General features: G+C 38.0%; 2 protein-coding genes across 7 annotated transcripts in view; both read left to right on the forward strand.

Annotated features, from left to right (window-relative positions):
- PNISR (PNN interacting serine and arginine rich protein) overlaps positions 1 to 5393 on the forward strand; it is a 28665-nt gene extending 23272 nt beyond the window's left edge. For 2 of the 4 annotated variants that reach the window (XM_008263306.4, XM_002714878.5), the window contains 4 exons: positions 131 to 184; positions 1347 to 1517; positions 3713 to 4799; positions 5040 to 5393. In XM_008263306.4, coding sequence (XP_008261528.2) covers positions 131 to 184; positions 1347 to 1517; positions 3713 to 4799; positions 5040 to 5070 — 1343 coding nt within the window. In that variant the 3' untranslated portion in view covers positions 5071 to 5393. Of the gene's footprint in view, positions 1 to 130; positions 185 to 1346; positions 1518 to 3712; positions 4800 to 5039 lie in introns of those variants that run through there. The other 2 variants (XR_011388604.1, XR_011388605.1) reach the window with 1 other exon arrangement.
- Positions 5394 to 9676: 4283 nt separating this feature from the next.
- COQ3 (coenzyme Q3, methyltransferase) overlaps positions 9677 to 15462 on the forward strand; it is a 26403-nt gene continuing 20617 nt past the window's right edge. For 2 of the 3 annotated variants that reach the window (XM_070073757.1, XM_051854468.2), the window contains exons 1-2: positions 12444 to 12702; positions 13545 to 13611. In XM_070073757.1, coding sequence (XP_069929858.1) covers positions 12493 to 12702; positions 13545 to 13611 — 277 coding nt within the window. In that variant the 5' untranslated portion in view covers positions 12444 to 12492. Of the gene's footprint in view, positions 9898 to 12443; positions 12703 to 13544; positions 13612 to 15462 lie in introns of those variants that run through there. The other variant, XM_008263308.4, reaches the window with a different exon arrangement.

The following is a 15462-nucleotide window of genomic DNA, read 5'->3' on the forward strand; positions in this document are numbered from 1 at the left end:
TGTTTTTAATGTTTCTTCTCTCCCCAAAAAGCAGCAATAGTGGTAGATTTAACAATACCATAGACTCATGACTATGAAATCGTGGCTATTTGTGTTAACATGTTGTTCCTGTTGTTGATGTGATACAAAGCTCCTGCAAAACAGCTGGCACAGTCCAGTGCACTGGCTTCCCTCACTGGACTCGGTAAGTGTTCTCCTTATTTATGAGAGGGCCTAAAGGGAAAATCACACTTACCTTGTCTCTCTCCATGTTCTGTTTTGAAACTGTACTATTTCTACTCAGTTTATAAACCTAGGTCTCAGGGTTATATAGCAGTCTGCACACGATTTGCCTTTTTTTTTTTTTTTTTTTTTTTGAATAAAGCATTCACAATCTGATGGCTAATTCATAGCTATTGGGGCAAATTGTAATGAAGGATTTCCTCATCAGTTGCTCCAATGCATGCATTTTATAGATATAAAATTATATATGAAAACATATATACGTGATATATGCTTTAATAGTTCGTAAGTTAGCCATGATAGTATCTAAACTCACTTTCAGAGTTATTGCAAACATGCTTTAGGGATGAACCTGTCCACTAATGCTTTTAATGGCTGTTGCAGAGATTGTGTTGCAGCAAGTCAAGTTTTAACATAGAGGAAAAGGTCTCTTATAATAGTAGTGATGTGTTCATAATTTGCTATTTGCATGGTATATTACCAAAGCTATAAAAGTTTAAATTTGCCTTTTCCATGTCTTCATTTCAAATTAGTTTTGTGAGGATCAAGAAAATGGGTAGAGCTAAATGCCCATGCAGTTTTTGTTATGGTTACTATTTAGATCACTTCAGGGTGGGGAGTAGTTTCAGTACTACTATACTATTTCTATATCAGGGAGAATTACAGTATTCTGATTTTTGTTTTTTAAGGGAAAATTTGCCTAGTATACTACCTGGGGTTCATAAACTTTCAATGATGTAAGATAATTTTAGAAGTATTTTCAGGGTCGTCATAAATTTTGTAAAGATAGTTGAATTAAGTAAGCTTTAGTGAGGCTTTGTTACTGGTTTGTTAAATCGTTTTTGTTATTAGCATGGACAGCAAAGCAAAGCCATTATCATGATTTGTTTATGGTGAGAAATACATGAAATATTCCAGAAAGAACAAAATGCTAAGTAACCATTGCCTTGAAGGTTCAGTGAACTCCTTAAGCATTTAAATTTATACTTCTCCCCACCCCGAATAAGCATACGCTTCCAGGAAAAGGCAATGGAAAAACAAATGAGCTTTCTTCTCGGGCCTTAAAAAGTTTTTAATGCATAATACAATTTTTTCATATGATAGACTGAACTTTATACACACAGGTGGACTGGGTGGTTATGGATCAGGAGACAGTGAAGATGAGAGAAGCGACAGAGGCTCTGAGTCATCTGACACTGATGATGAAGAATTACGGCACCGAATCCGGCAAAAACAGGAAGCTTTTTGGAGAAAAGAAAAAGAACAACAGCTGTTACACGACAAACAGATGGAAGGTATATTTTTAGGCTTAGTTCTTGTCTGGTTTTGTATATTTAAAAAAATTTTTTTAGAGATTAATTTATTTGAAAGGCAGAGTTAGAGAGAGAGACAAAGAGCTGTCCCGTCTGAAGGTTTCTTCTCTAAATGGCCACAACAACTAGGGCTGGGCCAGGCTGAAACTTAAGAGTCAGGATCTTCATACATGTCTCCCAGATTTGTGACAGGGGCCAAAATATTTGGGCCATCTTCCACTGCTTTCCCAGGCACAATAGCAGAGAGCAGGATGAGAAGTGGAGTAGCTAATACTCAAACCAGTGCTCATATGAGATGCTGGCATTGTAGGCAGCAGCTTTACCCGCAGTACCACAACACCAGGCCCTAAAATTTTTTAACCACTTAAAAATATCAAAAGATAGAATTGGGGCTAAATTCAGCTCTCTGCTATGGCCAGGTAGTGCAGTGGAGGATGGCCCAAGTGCTTGGGCCCTGCACCCGCATGGGAGACCAGGAGAAGCACCTGGCCCCTGGCTTCAGATCAGCGTAACGCGCCTGCTGCTGCGGCCATTGCAGGGTGAACCAACGGCAAAGGAAGACCTTTCTCTCTGTCTCTCTCTCTCACTGTCCACTCTGTCAAAAATAAATTAATTTAAAAAAAAACTTAAAAAAAAAAATTGGGGCTAAATTTCTGAATAATATGTGCTACAACTGAAACTGATATTACAATTTTTTCATTTTAGGAGCCATTCATTCCACTGGCTATAAGCCAGGCTATTTAGAGTACTGTTACATTTAAAAAAAATTTTTTTAAGGCTTTATTATTTATTTGAAAGACAGAGTTGAGGGTGGGAGATCTTCCATCCACTGCTTTACTCCATAAATGGCTGCAGTGAGTGGCTGGGGTTGGTCAGGTGAAAGCTGGGAGCCTGGAACTCCATCCAGGTCTCCCACGTGGGTGGCAGGGGCCCAACCACTTGAACCATCTTCTGTTGCTTTCCCAGGCGATTAAGCAGGGAGCTGGGTAGGAAGTGGGGCAGCCAGGACTTGAACCAGCATCCATATGGGATGCTAATGTTGGCAGGCAGTGGCTTAACTATTGTGCCACAATTCTGGCCCCCAACGTTAAAATTCTTAAAATGAAAAAGACCTTTTTAAGATGCAAGAAATGTATTTGTAAAACTAGCTAGGGTATTTCAGTTTATAAGACTATTGAAATTTATTTGTAAGGATAATAAGGATTGTAAGGATAATAGAAGGGAGAACCAGATTTATTTATTGGTTTGTTTACTTGCAAGGGGTGGGGGAGGGAGGAGAATTCCTGTCTGCTAGTTCGTTCCCCAAATAGCCATAATAGCCAGTATTTGCCAGACTGAAGCTAGGAGCTGAGAATTCAATCCAGGTCTCCCACATGGGTAGCAGAGTCCAATTAACTTGAGCCATCACCACTGCCTCCCGGGATCTGCATTAGCAAGAAGCTGGAGCCAGAGCTATTTCCTACTCAGACTCTCCCAATGTGAGATACGGGCATCTTAACCTCTAGGCTAAATGCCTGCTCCTAGAAGTTTTATGTAATAATATTAGGAATAATGAAAGAATATTTATTTAGAATTTCATTATTAAAAAATCTTTTTGGGTTATTTGAAAGATAAAAGGAGCTAAAAGTTTCCTATAAATTACTTGTTGATTTTTAAGTTGCTTTAATGGAACACAAGAGAAATCTTTTCTTACTTGCTTTGTTTGCCCCTCTACATTTTGATACCCTCTTGCTGTGCTGGATAGGATAGCTTACTTCTTAGAGATACTGATCACTTGAAATGTGAATGACCCAAATTAATATGGGCTATAGGCATAAAAAACACTAGATTTAAAAGAATTTACATGGAAAAAATTAGCAGAATATCTCAGGATTCTTTTTAATTGATAATGCGTCAAAAATGGCAGTATTTTTGATAGTAAGATGTTAAAATTAATTTTACCCCTTTCTATTTATTTTTCTAATGTGGCTGTCAAAAATTTTGAATTACTTACATGGTTTGCATTTTCTAACTTTGTTGAACAGTTCTGCTTTATTGTTAAAGTCTGCTAGCTTATTCTGTCTCTCTCTCTAACTCTGCCTGTCAAAAAAAAAAAGTCTGCTAGCTTAAAATTTTAAAATTAGGAGTTTTTCTTGTTATATTCCAGTTTTCTTAGTATTTTTCTTTTTCTGTTTCAGAAGAAAAGCAACAAACAGAAAGAGTTACAAAAGAGATGAATGAATTTATCCATAAAGAGCAAAATAGTTTATCACTACTAGAAGCAAGAGAAGCAGATGGTGATGTGGTTAATGAAAAGAAAAGAACTCCAAATGAGACTACATCAGTTTTAGAACCAAAAAAAGAGCATAAAGAAAAAGAAAAACAGGGAAGAAGTAGATCAGGAAGTTCTAGTAGTGGTAGTTCAAGTAGCAATAGCAGAACTAGTAGTACTAGTAGTACTGTGTCTAGCTCTTCATACAGTTCTAGCTCAGGTAGTAGTCGGACTTCTTCTAGGTCTTCTTCTCCTAAAAGGAAAAAGAGACATAGTAGGAGTAGATCTCCAGCAATGAAAGCTAGACGTAGTAGGAGTAGAAGCTACTCTCACAGAATTAAAATAGAGAGCAATAGGGCTAGGGTAAAGATTAGAGATAGGAGGAGATCTCATAGGAATAGCATGGAAAGAGAAAGACGACGCAATCGGAGTCCTTCCCGAGAGAGACGTAGAAGTAGAAGTCGCTCAAGGGATAGACGAACCAATCGTTCCAGTCGCAGTAGGAGTCGAGATAGGCGTAAAACTGATGATCAACGTGGAAATCTTAGTGGAAGCAGTCAGAAGCACAAAGGTGAGGCTAAAGAACAAGAGAGGAAAAAGGAGAGGAGTCGAAGTATAGATAAAGACAGAAAAAAGAAAGACAAAGAAAGGGAGCGTGAACAGGATAAAAGAAAAGAGAAACAAAAAAGGGAAGAAAAAGATTTTAAGTTCAGTAGTCAGGATGATAGGTTAAAAAGGAAACGAGAAAGTGAAAGAACATTCTCCAGGAGTGGTTCTATATCTGTTAAAATCATAAGACATGATTCTAGACAGGATAGTAAGAAAAGTACTACCAAAGACAGTAAAAAACATTCAGGCTCTGATTCTAGTGGAAGGAGCAGTTCTGAATCTCCAGGAAGTAGCAAAGAAAAGAAGGCTAAGAAGCCTAAACATAGTCGATCGCGATCCATGGAGAAATCTCAAAGGTCTGGTAAGAAGGCAAGCCGCAAACACAAGTCTAAGTCCCGATCAAGGTAGTATACTTTTTAAAGTATTTTGTCTGATTTTTAAAAAAAAAAAATTTGAATTTATTCAAAGTTGAAAGTGTCCTTTCTCTCTCTCTCTTTAATAACTCAGTTTGGTACTTGCTAAATGATCATAGTCATAAATGTTAGAAATCCTATATAATATTATTTATTAAAAATTGCAGTTTTTTAGTTTAAAATACATTTTTATTTTTAAATTTGTCTTTTCCCTTTTTTTTTTTTTTTCAGATCAACCACCCCTCCCCGTCGTAAGCGCTGAGGAATGATGTGGCAAGATTGCCATGATGTTGTTTTAAAAATTCCATGAGTTTTAAGGGCTTGTCTCATTATAGAGGCACATTGTGGCTGTGTAGGTGAAACCAGAATCTTTTTTTTTTTTTAATCTGTAAATAGGTGTACTTTTTTCAAATGCTGCTCCAAGTTACATAATAGGATTTCTTTGTATTACTTTTTTTTTTTTTTTTTCAAAAAATAGTGCATAATGACTATAAATATGCCATTCTCTTTCAGCTGTAATGTTCTTAAAATTATTCTTGAATGTACTGTGATGTCAATAAAGCTCTTTAGTTCATTTTTGTTAAACTCTTGCACCTTAATTTTATGATTTTAATCTAAGGAATGTACTTTTCTAAAAAGGCAGCTGGAATTTTGTATAACAGGTTTTAAAGGTACTTCCTCCCATTTCCCCAAAGAAAATGGTTTTAACTTAATAGTTTGTCAAAATTTGTAATTGTACCCATGGACTTTTGTCAAATTCCAACTTTAAGGGTGTGGAAGAGGGTCATACATAGACCTTTACTTTTCATTTTGAAGCATTTGACAACTTTCTAAAGTTCTTTATTTTTGGGGATTTTCCAAGTAATATATATATATGTGTGTGTGTGTGTGTGTGTGTGTGTGTGTGTGTATAAAATATGGTTCACTCCTGTAAAATGAAATTGCTGGAATCAGTCAAGTCATTGCACCCAGTAGAGTTATTTGTTACAAACAATTGTGTTGCACACTAATAGTCAAGTCCGGAATTATATTCTGCAATCAATCATTTCTGTTTTAAACACTCGGGTATTACAGAAATAGGACTCATTCAATAGATTTATTTATATTTTTTAAAATATATGACTTCAGCTCAATGAAAGAAGGCTGTATTATGCAGGTTTGTTTCAATTTCCCAACATTAAAGTGGTCTGATATTTGTCAGTTTCTGAAAATTATGATCAGTGAGAGGTCTGACAGTGTAAGGAAGTCATAACTCCTGTGTAGAATGGGGATCCCAAGGTATTTAAACTGAAGTGCTCAACTGTTTTCAGCATCCCTTTTTATAAGATTATGCACTTATGAGTGATAGATGAATCTGCAGAGGCTTTCAAATTATAATCTAAAAAGAAGGAAAGTCGGTGCAGGGCACAGAGAAGTTTGTAAAGTACACCTTTTTACCAGCAATAGTTCATTTTAAAAATAATGCCAGATTTTGCCAAGATCAGTGTTTCCTCAAAATGAAGATAGAAATACATTTGTTTATTGTGCTCTTGTACCTCTACATAGGTTCTTAATAATTTTGAGCAGTTATGCATTTATCTAAAGGTAATAAATCACCTGTGAGTAAATGCATGTTTATGAAAATGGCTATTTACAGTGCATTTAGTTCTGATACTTATAAAGTTGACATTTCACAGAATAATTTTAAAGTGCTTTGGGATTATATATAGTTTAGACATCAATCATATCTGGAGACAAAGGTAAATGTGCAATATTTTTTATGTAAGTTGAGCTAACACGGTAATTGCAAAATGAGCTGATTAATTTGTAATAGATAAGTTGTATAATGTTTTCATATCTTAAAATGGTTTTTAGATTCATCTTCAAGTAAAATATTATTTTTAAAATAAAACCTCAGAAAAATTCTGCCTATGGATATGCACATTTTTGGGCAAGATATGAATTACAGCCAAAAGTAGTAGTTGATAATTTTACATACTCTGCTATGATTTTGAAGCTTCTTATCAGTTAAATCTGTAAATTTTTTAAAGATTTTTGTGATTATTAGATGCATCAGTGTTATAATTAGATATTTGGGTTTTTCAGGTTTTTATGGAAAATTTAAGGAATTCATTATTTCTTTGACATGTAATTACTTTGAGTGTTAAGATCATATTTAAAAGGGCTCCAATGACTTGGGATGTGAATGTTAAAACATACACATAAGTTAACTAGATGTACAATTTGGTATGAAACCTTTTCTAAAATGTCACTACCAGGAAATTAATAGATTCAGTTTTTAAGACAATCATTTGTCTGGATTGGTTACTAAAAACTATCTTCTTAAAGAGGTTTTCTTTTAAAATATTTTTAGTGTATTAATTGTACTTGGTTTTGTTGGGGGGGAGAGTAAACCACACCATTAACAGAATAAATGTAACTTGGAAGAGGTAATTATAAAATTTGTTTCAGGCCCCAAAATATAAATAAAGATTGGTGTGGAATCTCATTAGTGTATGTTTTCTACCATCTTTTTTTTTAGCATCCATTTCTAATAGTATAATACATAATAGGTAAATTCCCCAAATAGAGTTTATTTTTTGTGTCATTTTGTTTCTTCAAAGGAACACATGAAGTGTGATGGTAGATGAGATTTTTAAATTTTATTTTTTACATAGGAATTCTATTAGATCCAAAGTTCCTACAACACTGCCTTATGGTAGCCTTTACATTTAAATTGAATTTTTTGGCCTACGCTGAGGCTCAATAGGCTAATCCTCTGCCTGCGGCACTGGCACATCAGGTTCTAGTATTGGTCAGGGTGCCGGCTTCCAGTCCAGCTCTCTGCAGTGGCCCGGGAAGGCAGTGGAGGATGGCCCAAGTGCTTGGGCCCTGTACCTGCTTGGGAGACCAGGAGAAGCACCTGGCTCCTGGCTTTGGATCAGCGCGGGGCTGCAGTGGCCATTGAGGGGTAAACCAACGGCAAAGGAAGACCTTTCTGTCTGTCTCTCTCTCTCACTGTCCACTCTGCCTGTCAAAAAAAAATTGAATTTTTCTTCCCTTTATATAAATTAAAATGTATTTTAGTTTATTGAAGTTTGTAAAATGTACTAAATGTAGTTCAATGGAAACTGCATTTCAATGGAAACATAATGAGAGTCTTTGGATTCTGCTGATGTATTTTTGGCAAATTGCTAAGTCACTATGGCCTTCAAAATCTTCAACTGGGTAAAGCAGGTATTAGATTATCTCTAAGGTCTTGAGTACTTCTAGCCCTTTAAGTTGTTCAGTTTCAAGTAGAATTTGGTTGTAATGTCCAAAATCTAAAAGAGAAAATCAGTTTTTTGTTAGCCACATACAAGATATATATGTATATATATATATGTATATATCTATGCATGGATTTAAATTTTTTTCACCAAAATAAATTTACCTTTTTTAAATTCCATTTCCCTTGAACTTTTTGAATTACCCTTTAATTTCTACCTTAAGTGTTTATCAGATATCATTGATTAAAAATTAGTTACATCTGCCACATTCTGATTATAATAGTGTAAGTTATCATAGAATTATTCTAAATGGCCATTTTTGTGGAATTTTTTAATAAATATGAAAACAAACTGAGTGGCTATAGTAGGTCAAGTATATGTACTGTTTCAAAGTGATTAAAGTTAGCTGGGAGTAATTCACTTTTAGTAAAACAATTATTAAATGCAGACTAGTTTTACATAAAAATAAATTTGTAGACTAAGCCATAATGATAGTCTGGGAAATCAAAACTATCCATATGCATCCATATACTGTATTATATCTAACACTACTATGAATGTAAGTCAGGTGTGAGGTTTGCTCTTTGTTGATGTTTGTAAAGTACCATGAGCTCTTTGTGCATACATGAACCAAACTAGTTATGAGGATTTAAAAGCCTTTTGCTTCCCGTCAGTGTTAAGGCAAATCACTGGGCCATTGGTGTTGAAAATGTAGCTTAAAAGCTCAGAAAAGTGTGGCATATTTGTACAAAGTACATTGCATTTAAATAAAGCTAAGAACTTTATGTAATGACACTTGCACTTCACATTTATCCTTGGCCTTGTCACTCCAGCAAATATAACACGCTTAATTTTCTTTTGTGCAGAACTTTTGCTTTGATTGGGAGAGATGTTCTTGTATCTAAAGAGAGGAGCTCTGAAGAGGACATAGCAACTGAAAAGTCTGCAGTCATTCTTAGGAGGTCAATATTTTAGCTAAGGAGCCATGAGTGAAACACTATTTCTGAATAGGAAAGTTCACTAATTCGAAGAACTCTGCACCGATTTGATCCTGCCTGTTGAAAATGTAGAATTATTTTTTTGCCTTTTAATGTTGGAAACTTATCCTTGTTCTTACTGAAGGAAAGGATTTTTATTTATTTAGATACAAGGTTACTGATCAGTATTCAAGCGCTAAATGAAGTTTGCATAGAGTGTTAACAGTTGCATACTATATAATATCCTATATAGGATATTAGCAGATCACTTGCAGAAAATAAATTTTAAATTTGGATTTCTGGCCTTCTTGTCATACTTGAATGCCTTGAAAGGGAAAATAATTCTACCGTTAGGGAACAGGTTCTGCCACAGTTTTGTGATTCTGAGTAGAATCAGTGTTTTGCAGACATATAAATGTCCTTGGGGAGAGTATCTGTTGAAAAAGCTACACAAAAGTAAAGAGCACAGCAGATTGGTGGCTGGATGTCTACTTTGACCGTAAAATTTGAGGTGGTCCTGTAAGAACAGGCGTTATAGAGGATATCCAAGTTTGTTTACAATAAAACATTTTATAGTTTGATTGCATAGACAATGTGCTACATGTCGAACGTGAAAACCTCGCTACACTTTCACATACGTAGTAGCATTTAATGCAGTCCTGACACTCGGCTGTAGACGGCGTCAGTGGGTCCCGGAACGTTTCTGTTGGGGGCTTTTTGCTGGAGGGACCGGAAAAGAGGTAGCATACCTCATCAGGATGTCGGGAGGACACAAGCTGAGCTGCTCCGGCATTCGTTTTTTAGGAGTGCTTGGGTCTGTTTGCCGCGAAGCACCAGCTCACCGTCTTCGCTTAACAGGGGCGGGTGAGTGTGTGCGGCATTCCCGCTCGGCGCGCCGCGGGACAGGTGGTTCTGCGCAGGCGCGGGAGAGGGAGCCGCCGCTGGACTCCACACGCCGTCGGCGGAAACTGCGTCCTAGCTCCCGGCTTTCGCTTTTAGTGGAACACCGGGTCTAGGGTGCCATCCTCACCTTCGCGGACGCCGGGAAAAAGCTGAGGATTAGCGGTACTGGCCGGAAAGAAGGCAGCCCGGGGGGCCGCCGCCATATGCCCAACGGCCTTTGTCTCATTTCAGTTGAGCTGGCCAACCTAGTGTGTGCTGGGGTCTCAAGGTCGTGCTCCCCTCCTTTGTCGGGGGGAGGAAGGGGAAGACAGGCCAACAGGTCTCTCCTGGTTATACTTCGCGTTCTGTCTGCCTTTTGTTCGCGCGTATCTTGACTTTTTTCAGAAAGAATTTAAGGGAGCTGTACTGCTCCGAAAGATCGCGCTCCCATCCGTTGGTTCGTTTCCCACAGGCCGGCAGACTGGGGGCCAGGAGCTCAGGACAGGTCTCGCGTGTGTGGCAGGAACCCAGCCACTGGAGTCGTCGCCTGCGGCTTCCCAGCATCGAACCAGAGCCCCAGCATCAAACCGAGGCACTCTGATACGGGATTTGGCATCCCAACCCGCCCCTTAACCTCCAGGCTTTATAAATGCCTACCTGTATACTTTTTGATAAATAGGTACCTCCAATACTGTATTTGCAACTTAAGGAAATAACTTACTGCACTTGGTGCTTGTAGGTGACAGTCTGTTAACTTCCAGTATTAAGTAGAAACTTAAGTTCATCCTTTACGTAAAACATATTGCTCAAATATGGTATGAAAAGGACGGTATGACAGAGGTGTTAGGGGCACTGAGAATTTAAAAATGAATAATATCTCACAGTTCTGAGTAGTAAGTGTTAGGACAGAGCCAAGATTGGGATTAATGAGCTAAAAACAGCAATCTAACAGCCACCAATAGAGTTGGCACTTGTGAAAAAAGTGCAGTCAATACAAAATATTTAAAACTATTTGCGGGGCTAGCGCTGTGGCGCAGTGGGTTAATCCCATATGGGCACCGGTTCTAGTCCCGGCTGCTCCTCTTCCGATCCAGCTCTCTGCTGTGGCCTGGGGTAGCAGTAGAAGATGGCTCAAGTCCTTGGGCCCCTGCACCCACGTGGTAGACCTGGAAGAAGCTCCTGGCTCCTGGCCTCGAATCGGCGCAGCTCTGGCCTGTTGGGGCCATCTGGAGAGTGAACCATCGGATGGAAGATCTCTCTCTCTCTCTCTCTCTCTCTCTCTCTCTCTCTCTGCCTCTCCTCTCTCTGTGTAACTCTGACTTTTGAATAAATAAATAAATCTTAAAAAAAAAAGAATTTGCATCCACATGGCAAAATGATTAGGTTATAGTGTTGAGAAGCAAGTTACAGATCAGTGTGTATTATGAAGTTGCAAGTATAGATGTAGCTAGAGATACAGAGAGAATAGAGATAGACTGAAATTTTAGCAGTGATTGCCTGTGGTAGAGCAGGTGATGTTCTATCATCCCTCATGTAGTTTTATTTTTTTTTCTGAACTGTTTTTCATTCAACAGCTATTTCTTTAGAAAAGGTACAATATAAGCTCTTTCCAAGTTTTGTAGGGTGAATGTAGAATGAGCATCTTAGCCATATTTGGGATCAGGGAAACTTCTTGCCTGAGGTTTATTTAGAGAACTGTTTTGAAGGAGTTGGCTAATTTTAGAAGCAGTTGAAGAGGCCAGAGGACGAGTTTGAGAATCTGTGAGAAAGTTTTTGAGAAAATGCAAAGTGTTCCTTAGAAAGTAAATTGTATAGATGGAGGCCAAGAGGTGAGGGCAAGGAGTTGCAAGGTATGAAGTAAGAACTTTCTAGGCCATACCTTATGAAAAGCTAGGTACACCACCTAGGGTTGACCTCACGCTGAGGACAGTGCAGATTACTGAAGGAGAAACAGAATTGGACTTCGGTTTGAGAAACAACACTCAGCAGCTGGGTAGAAAGTGGGATGGAGGCAGGGGAATCTAGGCCCCAAGGGAGTAATGCAGTGATTGAAGGTGATAAAGTATTTGCAAGAAGAAAAAGATCTATTGCCTGTCTTGTTCGCTGTCAGCATGGTACCTAATGATAAGTGACTTTTAGATGAATTAAATGGGAAAACATACCCATTCCTTTAGAACCTCAGATACCAAGATGATCACAGATTCAAGGTAGGGAGGAAATCAGTACCATTAGTACAAACTCAATTTCTTTTAATTGTGGTAAGATGACTTAAAGCTTTGAGAATTCTGGCAATATTGATCACTGAAAGATTCATTTTCTAAAATAGGGGAGGCATGAGGGAGGTGAGGGGCTGTCACTGAGAAGGCAGATCCTCTCAGTCTCAGAGGCTCAGTTTCATCATAATAATACTTAATATATCCTTAATTGTATATCACAATTTATGTAATTCTTTAAGAATATCTAAATTTAGCTACCTAAAGTTATAAGGAAGGTGACACTTGAACTGAATCTTTTTTTTTTTTGAGAGAGAGAGAGAGAGAGAGAGAAAGGTCTTCCTTCCGTTGGTTCACCCCCTAAATGGGCGCTATGGCCGGCGCCATGCTGATCGGAAGCCAGGAGCCAGGTGCTTCCTCCTGGTCTCCCATGCGGGTGCAGGGCCCAAGCACTTGGGACATCCTCCACTGCTTCCTCGGGCCACAGCAGAGAGCTGGACTGGAAGAGGAGCTACCGGGAATAGAACCTGACGGCCATATGGGATGCCAGCGCCACAGGCAGAGGATTAACCAAGTAAGCCACGGTGCTGACCCCTTGAACTGAATCTTAAAAGGTAGACCAGATAAAGTGAATGGAAGATTGGATAACATGAGCAAAAACCTAGAAACATAAAACTTTAAAAAAATATTGGAATGAATTTGGGCCAGAAAGTGAAGGACCTATTGAAAAATAAAGCAGCGCTCAGGAGAAAACAAAAAGACATGAAAGATAAATGACCATTAAGCTTCAAGAAGGATGCTTACATTCATGATAAGTAAAAACTATACTTGTTAGATCAGTCAGTATGAAAACATTGAATTTACAGTGTATGGGTGACAGTGTGGGGAAACCAGAGTACTAGACACTCATATAGCACAGGTCTTCAAAAAATTCATATTATTTGTGTACCAAAATAATCTTTTAGTTCCTTTTTCAACCAATTTTTGAAGAACCTTCATATTACTCATGGACTAGTAAGTTGGTTCAACATCTATGGGTGGCAACTACAAACTTAAAAATCTACGTACTCTAGCATGTTCTTGGGATTTTACTGTGAGTACTCTCAAACACATGAAATTACATATATAATTCAATCTCATGATTTTGATAATAGCAAAAAATTAGAAATACCTGAATGCCCATTAAGTGGTGACTGCATAAATAAATTATATCACACAATGGATTGTCATATGGCACTTAAAAATAAAATTTTACTTTCTTGCTATATATTTATGCTATATTATGAAACGATCTCCAAGATAAATTGTTAGGTGAAAAAAAACAAAATGCAGAAAATATATTGTATTACCTTTTTTATAAAGTAAGACAAAATAATACATTAAAATAATTCTGTGTGTTTTAAATGTCTCTGGAAGTTTAAATACAAAGCTGGTATCATCAGTCACCTACAGAAGAGAAACTGGATAGTTATAATCAAGGATGGTATGTGCCCTTTTTTTCCACTTCAAGTTTATTTATTTTCATTTTATTTGAAAGATACTACTAGTTTATTTATTTTCATTTTATTTGAAAGACCGAGTGACAGAAATGTTCCATTGATTGGTTCACTCCCCAGATGCTTACAACAGCCAGCACTGCTCCAAGGCAAAGTGAGGAGCCTGGAACTCAATCTAAGTCTCCCACATGGGTGTCATCACCACTGCCTCCTAGGTATTCATTAGCAGAAAACTGGATCAGAAGCCATGGAACTTGTACTTGAACCAGGTACTCTGATAAAAGATGTAGGGACCCCAAGAGGTGTCCCAACTGTGCACCAAATGCCTACTTCCCTTTTGTACTTTTTAATCTTTTAAAAACTATTTTGAAATAAGACTGCGAAAAAGTTGCAAAAATTATACAGAGAAGGGTTGGCATTTTGTTGCAGCAGGTTAAGCTGCCACCTGGGGTACCGAGCTGGAGTGGTAGTTCCAGTCCAGGATGCTCTGTGCTTCCATCTTCCACCTAATGCACATTGGAGCAACAAATGGTTTCTGCCGCCCATATGGAAGATGCAGATGGAGTCTTGGCTCCGGGCTTTACCCTGAACCATCCCTGGCTGTTATTGCTGTTGGGGAATGAACCAACAGATGGAAGATATTTCTCTCCATCTCTTTTTCATTCTGTCTTTCAAATAAGTAAATCTTTAAAAAGATTTAAGAGAATTCCCATATACTCTTTACCCAGTTCCTTATTGATAGCATCTTAGTACATTACAAAGCCAGGAAATGAACAGTGGCATGATGTTATTAACTACAGACCTTATTTGAATTTCACCAGCTTTACACACATTACATTCATTGTGTATGTGTACGTGTGTTAGAGCACATGAGAATGTGCCCGAGCTGTATCACAGGTATGGATCTGTGTAACAACCATTGTATTTAGGATGCGGAATCGCAAAGAATATTCCTGATGCTATTCCTTTATAGTCAGAACTTACACCCAACTTTAACCCTTGGAAATCACTGATTAACTAATTTTTTCATTTCAAAAGTGTTACATAAATAGAATTGTACAAGCATATACCTTTTCAGATTAAGTATTTGTTGGCTCAACATAAATACCCTTGAAATCCATGCAAGCTGTTGCATATATCAGTAGTCCATTCCTTTTAATTTGTGAGTAGTATTTCATGATTAGGAATACATCACAATCTGTTTAACTGTTCACCTATTATGTTTTTTTTGATTCTAGTTTGGGACTCTTAAGAATTAAGCTGTTGTGACATTCATGTACAGGTTGTGTGTGGACATAGTTTTCACTTCTCTGGGATAAATTCCCAAGGAGTGCAGTTTGCTGAGTTGTATAGTAAACATATGGTGGGGCCAGAGCCTCTTCCCTGTCTCCCACAAGGGTGCAGGGGTCCAAGTACCTTAAGCCGTTCTCTACTGCCCCTCCCAGGCCACTAGTAGGGAGCTGGATGGGAAGTGGAGCAGCTGGGTCTTGAACCAGGCATAAGGGATGCTGGCATCACCAATGGCGGCCCCACCCTCTACTCCATAATGCCAGCCCCTGTGCCTAACTATGAAGTCATTAAGATTTTGTCCAATTTTTCTTCTAAAAGTTTTATAGTTTTCAAGTTTGCATTTAAATCAGTGATCAATTTGGAATTCATTTTTATATAAGATGTGAGATTTAGTTCAGGTTTTTTTCTTTTTAAAAATATTGTCTTTTTATTTGAAACACAGAGACACAGCTGGGGAGTCAGGACTGGGGAAGAGAGCCCATCCACTGTTTCACTACTCAGTTGCCCACAGTATTGCAATGAGTGGAGCTGGGCTGGGGCAAAGTCAC

The sequence above is a fragment of the Oryctolagus cuniculus genome, chromosome 5 (genome assembly GCF_964237555.1).
Source record: "Oryctolagus cuniculus chromosome 5, mOryCun1.1, whole genome shotgun sequence".
Classification (NCBI taxonomy): Eukaryota; Metazoa; Chordata; class Mammalia; order Lagomorpha; family Leporidae; genus Oryctolagus; species Oryctolagus cuniculus.